We start from the raw sequence: 17,623 nt of genomic DNA, 5'->3' as shown, positions 1-17,623 counted from the left end.
TCGGGGAAAACACGGTTGTCGTGAGGCCGGCGGATGCCACGTCCAGGAAACGGGAGATGATGCGTGCCGAAGAATCCGCATGCAAGTACGGTTGCCCGGTGAGGAAGAGCAACTGTCGTTGAAGACGTTTATGTGGATGCACGCAGTTGGTTAGAGGAACGATAATACCATGAGCTTGATGTGATGGCTAGGAACTCCGGTGTGAGACTGGGCCTGTAGTTCCTCATGATTAGGAACGCTGTGCTCCTGGAGGAGTCTCTTCTGTTTCTTCTTCTCTTTTCCCAGTTGAACGGAGTTGTAGTTTAGTAATGTTGTATTTGAACGCTAGATGCGTGAAGGCAACGCATTAGGAGATCTCCCTGAGCAGTGGGTGATTTGAACTGGGGAGAGACACTATTAATATTATTACCCGAATAGCCGGTGCACGCATAGTTTCTCCTACTTGACTTAAGGCTGAAAGAGTTCCGCTGAACGATGATGGGAACATTAAAGCGCATCGTAATATCTGCTTTGAAGAGCCAGCCTTGGCCTGCACGCTATTAGATTACATTATCTCCGGGCGTAGAAAGGGGGGAACATTGACCTTGTCATCGAGATTGCCCTGAGCATTTACCGAATTGTATTAAATAATCTGTCGACAGGCTGTAAACAGAAAAGCTGAAATTGAAACTAATAAATACTCAGTTACCTCTAATCATTAACCGAGTTTGTATAATGTAGTTACTCTGTGTGTTGCTGCTAGCATACATAACATCTGACGTGGGAACGTTACTCGTGAATGGAGCTACGGAGCTGCTAGAAAGACAGTGGAACCCGGTGCATTCCTCCGTCTGGATGTGGAGCACTTTTGCTAAATGTTTAGACAAAGTGCTCGTGTTACGCCCTTACATGATAAACTCTTATTGCACTTTGGCAACGAGCATTCTCCACATCGAAGCGGGTGAAGTTAACCACGCCTCGGAGCGCGTTCTCTCCGCCACCTCCGCAGTGTGCTCCGCTGCATGTAGCAGCTGTGTGTGTAAACTGCCCCGTCCCCTCGCGATGGGGGAGAGAGATCTCATCTGATCGAAAATACATCATAGGCGCATTTGTTTGTCCTTTGCATATTAGAACGAGTTGTGACACTAGACTGCGATATAATATTTTTGTAGCAATAAACATGACATATATTTATAAATGTCTCCGGTACTGATAAAAAGACCAATAACGTTGGAGCTTACGCACGTAAACACACTGCTGACGTCACAATGAATCGACGACTGAATTAGTTGCAACTAATTTGGTAATCGATTTGATCGATTAGTCGATTAGTTGTTGCACCCTTAGTCGCTGCAACTCTGACTACTTTTACATCCAGGCTGAAGACTTTTCTTTTGTCGCTGCTTTTAATTGAACTATTCATATCTTAGACTGCACTGTACTTTGATCCATGTACTTTTTCTTTTAATGTTTATTTTATTAGCTTCCTTTTAAATGACTGATTTTAAATGCCATTTCTTAATGTCTTTCATTTTTTAAAGCAATTTGAATTGCCTTGTATTGAAAGTGCTATATAAATAAACTTGCTGCCAAGGAGATGTTGTTGTCGCAGATCTAGCCGTTGGTGCACCAAGAAACGGAATATTCTTAGTGGAGAAGAAAAAGAGAAAACCGATCATTTAGTCAATAATCATTAAATTAATATTGGGAGTGAATTCCTAATTTATTTAGTATCTGGTCATAAACAGGATAATGTGCAGCGACTTGTTCATTGAGGAAAAGAAGCCCTACGAAACGCCATTCATTTCAGGAAACGCTGTGTTGAAGCTTGAACCTGCGTTTAGTTACTGAGCATTGTAATGAGTAATTACCCGACTGCATTAGTAATGCAAGTAATACGTTACTGAAACTCCATACTGTAGCACGTTACCCCCAACACTGCCTGAAGCTCACCTTAACCCTGACTAGAGGTAGCAATGCATAGTGTTGAACTTCCTGTCGGCTCCCAGACCGTAGTCGAGGAAACGGGGGGGGTGGGGGGGGAGGTGGCTCTCTGTCGTCTCCCAGGGCAGAAGCAACACGCTTCTGGTTCAATAACCCATTTTATCGGAAAGACTGGAGAGAGGCGAGCTCTTCTTGGGAGGTCGTTGCATTATTTAGCTCTCCTGTTTCGCAAGATAGATTTCGCAAGATCGCAGACCTTCCTTTTTTCTGCTGCCTCGTTTATTTCTAAAAACATGTATCCCGCTCGCTCATACCATGCCCACGCACACATGCACACGCCACACCCCTCTCTTAAGGGGTAGCGATCTCACTCTGCATGACCCAAATGTCGTAACAATATACGAAACATCTCGTGAATTTGTTGAAGTGAGCGCAGGAGGAATAGCTTCAATGGGATAGCTTAAGCCCTGCCTGCCTGCAGGAGGGGTTGTAGTTGAAGCCAGAATGGGTAAAACTCCGCATGTGATGAGGTCCCGTTCCGCGTGAAGCCGGAAGCGCTGCATTAGGCGGCCCTGATGCCAGTGATGCCTTCTCAAGAGACTGAAGCGTACGTCAGTTGTTTGCGTGAAGTAGCCATTCCCATTAGGCCGGAGGAACTTCCATGGAGCCAGATTTCCTTGTCTTTTCCTCCCGCGTCCGGGCTTGCGGGACGGCCGGCTGACCCGCTACCCGACTAGGGAACGCAGCCTGTAGCTTAATCCGCGATACTGCGGAGCTGATGAATAAATGCCTGGAGCTGGAACGAAGCCCTCAGCTGGGCCAAAGCCCTGCTGCTGCTTGGCTTAACCATGAACACCGTGACGCGTACACTTGTGCGTTGACACCTGAAATGACAACTGACAGAGAGGGAAGAACAGATTTAAAGGGTTTAGCAGGTGCAATGATTGCTAGCTGGGGAGTACCGCCCCTGATTACTTAATGGGAGAGGAGCTTGCAGTGACGTGTAACACCAGGGGTATGGTCTTCCTTCTTGAACTTGCGCTAAGCTTCATTTCTCTTTTTAGCAGGCTAGATCTCCATGGTAACGTATGCTTAGCGGCTAACCTGGGGGGTATACTACGAAGCAGGATTTTCGTTTAGCAAGATCACTTCTGGGATTTCCGGTCCTACGAAGCTGGTTCACTTTTTAGCGGGCTAGATCTCCATGGTGACTTATCCTGGAACCTAGTCTGTGCTCCGAAGCAGGATAGGTTCCAAGATAAGAGATCAACTCAGCGAAAGCACCACGCCTGCTGACCAATCAGAGCTCAGTGTGCGGAGGAAATACAGTTTAAACTGCCGTTGCAGGAAAGACGGCCGGCCAAAATCACCGACTGTGTGAACGTGAACATTAATAGAATATCACCTCCATCTTCAGAGCAATCTGACTATTATAACATTAGCGTTAAGAAAGCTTACTTAAATATCTGCCACAACATAAATAACCGGATCAAAGTAACATTAAATAGTACAGTCCGCGGCACTGTGAGTGCAGACGTCAATGTGTCCTATTATCATTTATTTCACATCATAATGTATCATATATCTCCTTATCTGAGTCAGCTGAGCCGTATCTGGCTGTGCAACACTCAGTGTCACATACTGTATGCAGAAGTATTATTTTAAGCAACACATTAAGTTGACGAAACACTCCAGACAAATGTAATGAAAGTCAGATCGTGTCTTGGACAGGGCAGCGATATCATAAACCTGTTAATGTACGCATTCAAACACTTGTTCTGTTACCAGCTGTATTCACCTTGCAGGTGCAGCTATGTGGCTTTGATCCTGGATCAAGTGTTTAAGTCATGGATGTTTAAAGTTTAACTTCTTCATATTTGACTAATATTATAGTTGACTTTTCATTCAGGAAGTATGACGCTGCGCTGTCAGTATGCTTCTCCATGTTTGTGATTGGTCGAATGCTCCAAATACCACCACTTTCATGTGAACGTGCACCTAACTAGATAGGAAACGGCTGGCTTGAGCGATCCACTTGATAACCAGCGTCGTAGTACCGCTTAGCGAGAGCGCGTATGTTTTGGATTAGGCCAACCGGCTAACTCAAACATATCCAGGTTAGGTTGAACCAGCTTCGTAGTACAGGCCTCTGACGTGGAAACGTTACTCGTGGATGGGGCTACAGAGCTACTAGAAAGACAGTCGAACCCGGTGCATTCCTCCGTCTGGATGTGGTGCACTTTTGATAAATGTTTAGACACATTGCTCGTGTTACCGCCCTTACATGCTAAACTATTATTGCACTTTAGGCAACGAGCATCGAGACGGGTAAAGTTTAACAACACCTCGGAGCGCTTCTCTCCGCCATATCCTCTGTGTGTGTGTGTGTGTGTGTGTGTGTGTGGTGTGTGTGTTGTGTGTGTGTGTGTGTGTGTGTGTGTGTGTGTGTGTGTGTGTGGTGTGTGTGTGTGTGTGTGTGTGTGTGTGTGTGTGTGTGTGTGTGTGTGTGTGTGTGTGTGTGTGTGTGTGTGTGTGTGTGTGTGTGTGTGTGTGTGTGTGTGTGTGTGTGTGTGTGTGTGTGTGTGTGCGCAGGGGCGGCGGGTACTGTAGGCTAGGGAAGGCTGAGCCTTCCCAAATATTTGTGTCACTGTATCCTGGTAAAATCCAAATATAATGCAATGTCTGTGTATTTGACATTAGCGCTGCTATCCACCTGTGCCCTGTACTACGAAGCCAGTTCAACAGACCCTGGATATGTTTGAGTAACAAACAAACTAACAACAACAAACTAACAAACGAGATCTCGCTAAGCGGTCCTACGACGCTGGTTATCAACTCGGTAAATCAAGCCAGGGTTTCTCTCACCAGCTGAGAGCGCGTTCACGTGAAAGGGGCGGGGTTAGCAACATTTGACCAATCACAAACAGGGACAAGTGTACTGACAGTGCAACGTCATACTTCATTAATGAAAAGTAATCTAATATTAGACAAATATGAACTTTAAACATCCATGACTTAAACATATAATCCAGGATACAAGCCACATAGTTGCACCTGCAAGGTGAATACAGAACAACTGGTTAAAAAATAACTAGGCCTACCGAGTGTTTGAAAGCGTATAGTTTTATGATATCACTGCCCCATCTAAGACACGAGTGGATCTGACTTTAATTACATTTGACTCGAGTGTTTCGTCTAATAATGTGTTGCTTAAAATAATACTTCTGCATACAGTATGTGACACTGTAAGTGTTGCACGGCCAGATACGGCTGGAGAAGCTGACTCAGATAAGGAAGCATATGACATATTATGATATTATATGATCGATGATCTGATTGATGATGTAATATGAATGATAAGTGCAACACGTCGGCGTCTTCTCTGCATACGGCAGTTTAAACTGTATTTCCTTTATCCTGTAATATGACTTGAGAGCAGGGGCGGCGGATGCTGTAGGCTAGGGAAGGCTAAGCCTTCCCAAATATTTGTGTGACTGCATCCTGGTCAAATAAAAATATAATGTCTTTGACATTAGCGCTGCTATGCAGCCACCTGTGCCCTGTACCATGAAGCCAGTTCAACAGACCCTGGATATGCTTGAGTTATCTTAACTAACCCTAACAAACGAGATCTCGCTAAACGGTCCTACGGCGCTGGTTATCAACTCGGTAAATCAAGCCAGGGTTTCTCTCTCCAGCTGAGAACGCGTTCATGTGAAAGGGGCGGGGTTAGCTACATTTGACCAATCACAAACAGGGACAAGTGTACTGACAGCGCAGTGTCATACTTCATTAATGAAAAGTAAACTAATATTAGACAAATATGAACTTTAAACATCCATGATGACTTAAACATATAATCCAGGATACAAGCCACATAGTTGCACCTGCAAGGAGAATACAGAACAACTCGTTAAAAAATAAACTACAGAGTGTTTGAAAGCGTACAACAGTTTTATGCAACCCGGTATCACGGCAAGACGTGAACATGTGACGATTTACCATGCTGGGAGACGTGAACATGTCACGGTTTCGTCCCCTTCAAACGTGACAGCTACACGGTATTGTTAACCCATGTTAACCAGTGGAGAAATAACCGGAAATACCAAGCAAATGCTACCCCGACGTAATGATTTATTTTTTAATAGTCACACTCGATTACAGCGATTTTCTTGTTGCCCCAGCTGGTCGACACCTCTTTTAGCAGAAACAAAGGCTACATTAATGTATTAAATCGATGTTAATCCATGCGTGTGGATGTGGAATTAACGGACGTGACGTTGTGCGATTGAGTTGCCAAGCAACAGCTTCGGTTCATGTTAATTTACAAACTATTCAACTACAACCGTAGTTATATTTAAAAACATGTTAGAAGGCCTCACAAAATACTTTAATGCACATTAAAATGTAAATGTGAAGGAATGTGTGTATAACAAAATACATCGGTCATTAAACGAAACCGGAAACAGATGTAGGCAAGATCCTCAGCTCGATGATTGGATGGTTATCCGCAATGCATGCTGGGATTTGGTGTTTATGTGATGTGAAATCTGAAAACGTTTTTTAAAAATACAATAATACTTTATTCCGAGTGTGCTTGCTTTACTCTTTGAAAGTCATCACATAACGGCTTTGTAATACACGGTTCGGCTGCATTAAATATTACATATCGGCCGTAATTCTCTATTTATAGAGCCCTGCTGAGAAGACTTCTGGACAAACAGGAGAACTGCCGCCAAAACTGAAGATGTGACGTGGATCATAAATATATAAGCAATTAAACAACATCTTACATTTCTTTTCACACAATGCGTCTCCTTGCAGTATCAACACTAATTCGGCTGACTTTTATATTTGATCCAATTGGTAGATAGGCTCTATTTAAACCATAACCGTGCAGAGCTGATAGAAAGGGACACCTGGTGGTCAAAGCACGTTATTGAATTGTATTATTTTATTATTAGATATTAATAGGATCTCTATAAAGTATATTCATTACTCGTTATTCTCTACTAATAGTTAATTAAAGACTGTATATAATGACTAGTTTGAACATCCCTTTCAAGATTTCAAGATTTTCTAAGCTAAGGTTTATGAAAAACTTGGGTCGCAGGTTCCTCAACAGTGCATTACAAGACATCTATCAATATGTGTGTATACTCCACCATTAAACTGTCATTCTGCACATTTCTTATACTATCTACATACATCTTATAAGAGTATAATACATATGTATAATATCAGTTTAATAATAAACAAATAATAAACAAATAAGTGCTTAAACATAGTTAACATTGCAGGAAAGCAATATATTAGACGTTAAGTACTTTGTCAGGCTTAATATTTATCTGTAGATACAAATGTCACTGTGTGTGCTGTGTGCTCTGCATGTGTGACCATTAAAGAATCAGAATCAGAATACCTTTATTAGTTCCACAGAGGGGAAATGTGCAGCGTTACAGCAGGAAAGAGCCACAGACAGCTTAGTGTTGCATATCTTACATGCGTTAAAAAAGTACTAAGTTAGAATAAAATAAACAATATGCTAAAAAAGTACTAAGTTATAATATATTAAACAATATGCTAAAAAAAAGATAAAAAGTTACATAATTTTCAAAAATACAGATCAAAAACAAAACGGCATATATATTGATTTAGTGGCCAGGTATAAATTACACAGTTATTAATGGCATATATATATTGCACATATAGCACATATTGCACAAAGTTGGTTTGTATTTAGCAGCAAGGGGTGTTATAGTCTGTGTTGTGGTGTGTGTAGGAGGGTCTACAAGGGGCAGTGCTGGTTGTAAAGTCTGACCGCTGCAGGAAGGAAGGACCTGCGGTTTCAAGAGGGTTTCATCCCTCCATATTCTTCTTAAAGCTTTTTTCTTATTCAAAATAAGACCTTAACCTAAAGTACTCTTTAATGTTTCAATTAAGCCTTATTAGTTTGTCTGTTTTGCACATCCTCCTATTAATATCTAATAATAAAATAATACAATTCAATAACGTGCTTTGACCACCAGGTGTCCCTTTCTATCAGCTCTGCACGGTTATGGTATAAATACAGCCTATCTACCAATTGGATCAAATATAAAAGTCAGCCGAATTAGTGTTGATACTGCAAGGAGACGCATTGTGTGAAAATAAATGTAACATGCTGTTTAATTGCTTATATATTTATGATCCACGTCACATCTTCAGTTTTGGCGGCAGTTCTCCTGTTTGTCCAGAAGTCTTCTCAGCAGGGCTCTATAAATAGAGAACTACGGCAGATATGTCATATTTAATGCAGCCGAACCGTGTATTACAATGCCGTTATGTGATGACTTTTAAAGAGAAAAGCAAGCACACTCGGAATAAAGTATTATTGTATTTTAAAAAAATGTTTTCGGTCTGTTTCCGGTATTTGTTAATGACGATGTGCTGTGAGATGTGAGACTGGAATTGCACAGGGGAAAATAACGTATCTTTAGATGCGGATTATGTTAAACTAATAAGTTTGCGCTGTGGACCAACACTATACATTGACGGGGAAGGGGGTAGCAATAAAGATAACACCATTAAACAGTTACACAACATAACAGAAATAATATCGATAGCAGCGTCCCTAGCAACCACCTTGGTAACAATGAAAACGTTCTATGGACGCAATTTCCTGAAGTAATCTTCGTAATAACTAGCAAACTTAAAATCATGTACATCCACTGCACACATAATCTGAAATAACAACTCATATTTCTCGCATCAAATGACATCAAAACGCATTTTAATGGCCAAACTAACTTTAAAATAGGCATTTTCCACCGAGAATAAAACGAAGTTCGGCCATGTTTTTTTTTTCTGCAGGGAGAAATTTGAAGATCACGTGACATAGACGCCGGCCATTGGAATAAATGGTGAAAAAAAACGGGGTTTGTCAAACAGAGCACATGGTGTAGTCCAAACGATAGCTGGGGATTCTGGGTAGTGTAGTGTCTTCTGCCATCCTTTACTCCGAAAAAATATTTGTTTCTCCGAATCGAAGGGGAAAAATACAAAAGCATTGCACACAATTTAAACCAATCAATGTTGTGTAATTAACAAGGATAATCTGGTGTTTTTTAGTCGATGAGTAGTGCAGATATCACTGTAAAATCAATCGACAGTAAGAGGAATACTTACTTCCGGGTGTACAATTCTCCGTTATCCAATGAGAATGGACGCTCACATTGCCTTTAAGGGCAGCCGACACAAACGAATGCCGTGCTTCCATGAGCGTCAAATCCTGCCGCAGATGGGAATACATTGCAATCAGTTGAAAGCTATTTGCGTCCCTTTATGACGCTGAAGGAGTCTAGGAGCGTCACAGATGCACGCCACGGACACTGACCAAACGTCGCTCCTGGACGATTATAGAGTGAGAGTGTGTTGGTCTTTGTGTATTGCAACCAGCTGCAATGGTTCATGGATCCACCAGGGAGAGCCGTGATGGATGCTGCCACAATGAAACTCATATGAAATAAACAGCTTATTCCTCACACACACAGAAGCCTGTTGTTTCTATGCATAACATAGTGAGAAACATGCCTCTGGTTAATTATTATATAACTTGTTTTCTCCATAAAAGCTGGTGGGTTGAAAAAGCAATACGGGAGGTTAACATAATTATATTGTAGAATACAGAAGAATCGTGATGCCGTGGCTTTATCTGAAAACTGACAGTATACTTACATTTATGGCCCGGGACACACATATTTATTTAGATATGTTTTTAACAAGTTTAAATAAAAGGCTGGAGTGTTTCTTGCTCTGCCAGGTACAACAAGTGCGATTTATCTTTTATTACTATACTGTAGCATTTCATTTTTTATTCCCACTGTCACGGATAATCATATTCTGCATTGACAAGAATATTTACTATAATATGATATTATTGTTAATAGTTTACTGTATTATTACTGCTATAACAATCACACATTGAGTTCATTGTTGTGCAATGATCAAATTAAACCGTTGTATTTTTAAATAATCGAATGAAACTCCGCAGCTCTCACTCAGTAGGTGATCAGCTGATCAGCGGGGGCTGTGTGTGACTCTCTTTGTTTACATACCTAATGCCCACTCAGCCACAGCTCTCCCCCTTCCTGTGATCACCCAACCCCCCTGTGATCTCTCTTCTCCAGCAATCTGTAGGTTTGTGTTCGCATATTTCTGCTGTCACAGTTCCTGTTGTTTCTATTGCGCATTGCCGGTATGAAAGGGTATGTGCCTGAAATATTAAACATTTAATAAAAGTGAAAAACAATGAACAAGACTAAACGTATTAATAATAATTAATTATATTTATTCCGTTTGGATGTACGATAATTGACTTTGTTTAGAGCAGTGATCTTCTCTTCCTCTCTGCAGCAGAGAGCTAAGCGCTGTCAGACCGGACCTAACCCTAACCCTGAAAAGTATCATCATCTGAAAGTAAAATGAATCATTATGTTATTAGTATTAAATACATATAAGTATTTGTACAACTTGTATCTAGAAATACTCCGTTGTAATTATTGATGCATAAATGTGTTCATCCATTCAATGTGGCATCTGCTATAATGGGGTTAATGTATGATATTACTTAATAATACAATACATTATAATACATGATATGATAATTATATTTTAGTTTTATTCATTTCTTATTTCATAGTTTGTCATTATTATTATTTTTATCGCTCATCTTATTTTTGATTTTATTAATCTGTGTGAATCTGTGCTGTCCTGTTTTTCACTCTCACCCTGTTGCTGTTTGAACTACTGAATTTCCCCACGGGATTAATAAAGGTCCATCTTATCTTATTTTAATGTATAAGTTGATTTACTTAAATCTATTGTACTGTGTAAAAACACCCCAACAATATTACAAAGAATATACTGCATATTAAAGCAAACTATTGTAAAGAATCAGTAATCTACTTATTTATTTATGAGCGACTAAAAGGCCTTAGGCCTATTACAGACGTATCCTATTGATTGATTGAAGGGTAAAAGTATGAGCATCAAAAATAAAGAAGTGTAAACATTTACATTATAATGATTATTTAATATATAAAGACTATATATTATTGAATTACAATTAAGATAATACGATTAGATATAATTTATTTGATCTAAAATATTGATGTGTTTTCGTTATAGTAGCTTGTGAAAACCATAACAAATAAGTGATTACATGCTACAGTATTCAGCAAACACAACTGCAGAGCTGCAACATTGCAAACAGACTAAGTTGTACGACACCCAGTTGTCTTTGTGTATTTTGTGAAGGAAGTGCCATCTCATGGTTAAATCCTGTAATTGAACAAATGGGGAAATTTGGCAACGCCCTCTAGCAATTTGGCAACGCTGGGATCCGCTGGGTTTTTGGTTGGAATCCGCACATTGAGTCCGATCTGGAATACTACATCTGTAAGACTATTAAACACCTGAACTTTTGAAACAACATCCATAACATTAATCTGGCTGCAATTTAGAAATTATTGATCTAATATATCATATTCCAATCACTTGTATATAGACTCTTATTGCACTATTTCACATTTTTACTATTTTTCTTTTTGTATTTACTTGCACTGTTTTATTCTGTTATTCTATTCACTGTTGGAGGAGCCTGTGACCTAAGATTTTCATCATCATAACTACACTGTAGCTATGTACGTATGACCAATAAAAGCCTTGAACCTTGAACTGAAAATACTAGGGAAATGTTTACTCTTCCACACTTGCCCCTGCTAACATCTCAGTAAATGAGCTAGTAGATAATATTAATAAAAAAATTAAAAATGTTATAGATGCCATTGCTCCAACTAAGGTAAAGGAAGTGTCTGGGAAGAAAATATCTCCATGGAGAAAGGCCATGACCGTGAGAGCAGAAAAAAGAGAATGTCGAAAAGCTGAACGCAGGTGGCGAAAAAAAAATCTCCAGGTTCATTTTGAAATCTATAAAGAGAGACTTGGCCTTTATAATTTGGAATTGAAAAACGCACGACAATCGTTCTTCTCTGACATCATTACCAAAAACAAAAACAATGCATGTGCCTTGTTTGCTACCGTCGACAGACTAACTAACCCCCCAGTGTCAGTAGCCTCTGAATTTCTATCCACCAGGGCGTGCAATGATTTTGCCTCCTTTTTCACTGACAAAATTCAGAAAATCAGACAAGCAGTCAGTGCCTCTGCATCAGGAACAGCAAATGTGTTGTCCCTATCTCCACTTAACATCAATTCAGACATCATGAAACAATTCCATCAGATTAATGATAAAAACCTAGAGGACATTATACAACTTCTGAAATCCTCCTCTTGCTGCCTTGATATTATTCCAACAGGATTTTTCAAAGATGTTTTGCCTTGCATGGCCTCAGATCTACTTCATATAGTAAACAAATCTCTTCACTCAGGTAATTTTCCACAGGCCCTGAAAACTGCAGTCATTAAACCGCTCTTAAAAAAGAATAATCTAGATGCTTCAGTAATGAACAATTACAGGCCCATATCAAACCTGCCATTTCTAGGTAAAATCATTGAAAAAGTTGTTTTTCAACAGTTGAGTAATTTCTTGCATTTAAATAACTATTTTGATGTGTTCCAGTCAGGCTTTCGTCCAAACCACAGCACTGAGACTGCTCTTGTAAAGGTCTTTAATGACATCCACTTAAACACAGACAGTGGCAGAACTTCAGTGTTAGTATTATTAGATCTCAGTGCTGCGTTTGACACTGTTGACCACAGCATATTACTAGACCGACTGGAAAACTGGGTGGGACTTTCGGAAACAGTTCTGAATTGGTTTGAATCCTACTTAAAGGACAGAAACAACTTTGTTTCTATAGGTAAATACACATCTGAGTTGACAAATATGACATGTGGGGTTCCTCAAGGCTCCATCTTGGGGCCTCTTCTCTTTAACATCTACATGCTACAACAGGCTCAGATAATGAAGAACAACAAAATAAGTTACCATAGCTATGCAGATGACACACACATTTACGTAACAATTTCACCAGGAGACTATGCTCCAATTCAAACACTGAGTAAGTGCATTGAACAAATCAATGACTGGATGTGTCAGAACTTTCTCCAATTAAACAAAGATAAAACTGAGGTAATGGTTTTTGGTGCCAAATCAGAACGTATAAAAGTTAGCGCTGAGCTTCAGTGTGCAATGTTCAAAACAACAGATAAAGCCAGAAATCTAGGTGTAGTCATGGACTCTGTCACATTAAACAGTCACATTAAAGTAACAGTCACATTAAAACTGTTACTAAATCAGCCTTCTATCACCTAAAGAATATATCTAGGATTAAAAGACTAATGTCACAGCAGGATTTGGAAAAACTTGTCCATGCTTTTATCTTCAGTAGACTCGACTACTGCAATGGTGTCTTCACAGGTCTCACTAAAAAATCTATTAGGAAGCTGCAGCTGATTCAGAACGCCGCTGCTCGAGTCCTCACTAACACTAAGAAAGTGGATCACATCACTCCTATTCTGAAGTCTTTACACTGGCTTCCTGTCCCCAGAGTCAGAACTAAACATGGTAAAGCAGCGTTCAGTTATTATGCTCCAAATATCTGGAACAAACTCCCAGAAACCTGCAGGTCCGCTGCAACTCTGACTACTTTTAAATCCAGGCTGAAGACTTTTCTTTTTGTCGCTGCTTTTAATTGAACTATTCATATCTTATACTGCACTGTAACTTTGTTCCATGTATTTTTTCTTTTAATGTTTATTTTATTAGCTTTTCTTTTTAATGATTGTTTTTGAATGCAATTTTCTGAATGTCTTTCATTTTTGTAAAGCACTTTGATTTGCCTTGTGTTGAAAGGTGCTATATAAATCAACTTGCCTTGCATTGCCTTGCCTCACTAGTTAACTTCTAAACGTTAAAGTGTTGTATGAACTGTTTCTGTTTCCTCTGCCAGCTGCTGCACTTCATTGAGGTGCACGGTGAGGACAGCTTTGGACCTGCCTCCCTGGCTGTGGCTCAGGCCTTGGAGAGGACCAGGGCCAACATCAAGTGGGTCCAGCAGAACCAGCAGGAGGTCCTGGACTGGTTCAGAACTCACACTGCACATCACACATAGCCAGAGTAACAGCTGCTGCAGGGACTCCTCTCCCCTATGAGGAGAGTTTTTATGTTATTGTCCTGGACAGAAAGACATATAGATGCGAAGGACATTTAACTACTGATTAAGGCTTTTGATGGAAAATAGTTTAGAATAATTATTTTGGAACTAATTGAAAATTCATGTTTTGTTTTTTTTAACCACTTTTGCGATGCTATGTTGAAATGTAGTCATTAAAATGTGATGGTAAGAATGGTTATAATGTGACTAAAACACGATTTAGCCCAGTTTTAACTGTAGACAGACATATGTTCAACTGCATATAACCAAAATATATCCCGGAGTGCATTCTATACGTTTCCTTTCAACAACCATGATTGTTTTTGATTAAAATGCAATAAAATGCATCCCGATGTTAGTCCCCTACTGTGATAAATGCCAAATTAATGAAGCCTCTCTCATTCATATGTACTGGTCCTGTCCCCGCCTAAGCATGTAATGGACGGAGATTTTCCAAACTCTATCCCAAGTGTTCAGTATTGAACTGGATCCAAATCCTCTGGCTGCCCTATTTGGGGTAATAGGAAAGGAGATGCGTTTAACTGCAGAATGACAGAAATCTCTGTCTTTTGCTCTCCTCTTAGCTCGTCGAGCCATCCTGCTTAGATGGATAGACAGTTTCTCACCCACTCATCTACAGTGGTGGAACAATGTTATGTCCTGTATGAAACTTGAACAGATCAGATACTCACTTCTATACTTGCTTGCAGGTCTCCCTTGAAAAAGAGATCTATGATCTCAAGGGACAATCTGTATAAATAAAGGTTTGAAATGAAATGAAATATACTCAAACAGCAAATTTCAGGAAGCCTTGGGACCTTTTATAAATGCATTCCAAACTCTGTAAATCATTCTGTTATGGGTTTAGCTTAAGTGCAGCATATGTATGTATGTATGTATATAGCCTATGTGTATGTATACAGCAAATGTGTATGTGTAGTTTGCATTTGTGTATTTGCATGTGTGTATATGCATTTGTTTTACATGCATACAGTATATACTCATCCAACAATATGTCTGGCATATATTTGTGTTTATAAGGATCACTGGCAGTGATAGGGGATTACTTTAGTCGTTGTTATTGTTTGTCTGTGTTTTTCTTGTTTTGTTTTTTATTTTTCCTTTTGTACATACAATCAGCACAGACCAATCGCTCATTCGCATTGGCATATATTATGTTTACCATTACTATGACAAACACTGCTTATTGATTGTCGAAACTAAATAAAAAGATTTTTGATTTGAAAATGCAATAAATTACTGATTGCAATATACTTTTTGTAATATTATAGTATATTATATCTAGAAAATATGTGACAGCAATTTGGGTAAGAACTTTTAAACTTATTTATTTAGCTTTTAACTTAATTTAGTAACTTTAACTGTAACATTATACTCTCTAAAGTACAATACTGAGAACTTGAAATGTGGAGACATGGGAACAAAAAAGTCCAAAAATACATTTTGTGTGGCCATATTTATTTACCATTAAATAAAGTAAGGACTGAAGAGACCGTTTTCTGGAGTCTGTATTATACAATATAATGTTCACCCAAAGTAGACGTCATAATAGGGAGCCCTCAGGGGACATGGACAGAACACTTTCACTTTCATTATTCATAATAATAATAGATTACATTTGTATTATGCTCACGAGAAAGTTACCAGTGTGCAAAGGAGACACCAGAGGCCTATACAGTTTAAACTGCCGTTGCAGTTCAAATCACCGACTGTGAACGTGAAAATGAATAGAATATCACCTCCCATCTTCAGAGCAATCTGACTATTATAACATTAGCGTTAAGAAAGCTTACGTAAATATCTGCCACAACATAAGTAACCGGATCAGAGTAACATTACGTAGCCTACAGTCCGCGGCACTGTGAGTGCAGACGTCAATGTGTCCCATTATCTTTTATTTCACATCATAATGTATCATATATCTCCTTATCTGAGTCAGCTGAGCCGTATCTGGCCGTGCAACACTCACAGTGTCACATAATGTATGCAGAAGTATTATTTTAAGCAACACATTAAGTTGACGAAACACTCCAGACAAATGTAATGAAAGTCAGATCGTGTTTTAGACGGGGCAGTGATATCATAAACCTGTTAATGTACGCATTCAAACACTTGTCCTGTTACCAGCTGTATTCACCTTGCAGGTGCAGCTATGTGGCTTTGATCCTGGATAAAGTGTTTAAGTCATGGATGTTTAAAGTTTAACTTCTTCATATTTGACTAATATTATAGTTGACTTTTCATTCAGAAAGTATGACGCTGCGCTGTCAGTACGCTTGTCCATTGACACCAGAGGCCTATACAGTTTAAACTGCCGTTGCAGTTCAAATCACCGTCTGTGTGAACGTGAACATTAATAGAATATCACCTCCCATCTACAGAGCAATCTGACTATTATAACATCAGCGTTAAGAAAGCTTACTTAAATATCTGCCACAACATAAGTAACCGGATCAGAGTAACAGTACAGTCCGCTAGGGGTGTAACGGTTCACAGAAGTCACGGTTCGGTTCGTACCTCGGTTTGGGGGTCACGGTTCGGTACGGTTCACTCAACCCTGGCCCAGGTGGATTGACCTGAGGGGGGGGTTGAAAGTGAACCTGGGGGGGTTGGAAGCGACCCTGCATTCCATACTGAAGACCATAAGCTGATGGCAGAGAGGAGCTACGCCCTCTAGTACCCCCTGGAAGACCCTCCCTTGCCCACCTAATAGCCTCGCCACAAAGTTTTAATTCAATTTAATTTCAAACCTTTATTTAACCAGATTGGTCCCATTGAGATCATAGATCTCTTTTTCAAGGGAGACCTGCAGCATATAGGTTCCACATGAAACATAAAACAATAAAGGACATTATACATTATATTTACAGGATACATTTACATAGTTATAGACATTTACAAGTAGCCATAGTATCAACAAGCATTTCATTTAGCCTAGCTTTAAAAACATGCAAAGGAATGAGATTGCTCAGTTTCAATTCTTGCTGAAGACTGTTCCAAGCAAATGGAGGGGGGGAATGATGACCAGAGGTGGGGAGAGTGGTTACGGCGTCCCAACTTTTACAGCTAGGCGCTGCCACAGAGCCCACCAGGAAGGGAGAATGTTTACGGCACCCCTGGAAAGAGGTTTAAAATGACTGGTGAATAGCCTACTTAAAGGGAAATGGAAACACTTTTCAAACTGCTTTCCATGCGACAATATTCCCATTAGGAAATGTATTTATCTAGTCTATTTCCAATGTAAACGATCGAGATACGCGAATTTATTTTTTGAAATACGTGCCTAATGACCATGGGCGCTTCCATTGCTCCGGGACTTTCCCAGTGACGTCACTGAGTGGGTACGGCTTCCTGGGCCAAAGCTCAATAACAAACAACATGGCGGGCAATGCACCAGTAGTTTACATTACAAGAAAACGGTCGTCGTCAGGAGTTTATTGTATTGCCCCAGGCTGCACAAATGGATTTTATACGAAGAAGGATGAAGTACATTTCCATAGGCTGCCACTAACGGATGAGAA

The 17,623-nt window shown here is 39.8% G+C and overlaps 1 protein-coding gene across 1 annotated transcript in view; it reads left to right on the top strand.

The window, feature by feature from the left end:
- Positions 1-14,043, top strand: part of LOC117553272 (aminopeptidase Ey) — a 152,876-nt gene extending 138,833 nt beyond the window's left edge. Inside the window, exon 23 of the mRNA XM_034227145.1 lies at positions 13,878-14,043. Within this exon, the coding sequence (XP_034083036.1) occupies positions 13,878-14,039 (162 nt within the window). The 3' untranslated portion in view covers positions 14,040-14,043. The remainder of the gene's footprint in view (positions 1-13,877) is intronic.
- Positions 14,044-17,623: the final 3,580 nt, after the last annotated feature.

Source organism: Gymnodraco acuticeps, unplaced genomic scaffold (genome assembly GCF_902827175.1).
Source record: "Gymnodraco acuticeps unplaced genomic scaffold, fGymAcu1.1, whole genome shotgun sequence".
Lineage (NCBI taxonomy): Eukaryota > Metazoa > Chordata > Actinopteri > Perciformes > Bathydraconidae > Gymnodraco > Gymnodraco acuticeps.
This window is presented reverse-complemented; position numbering and strand designations above follow the sequence as displayed.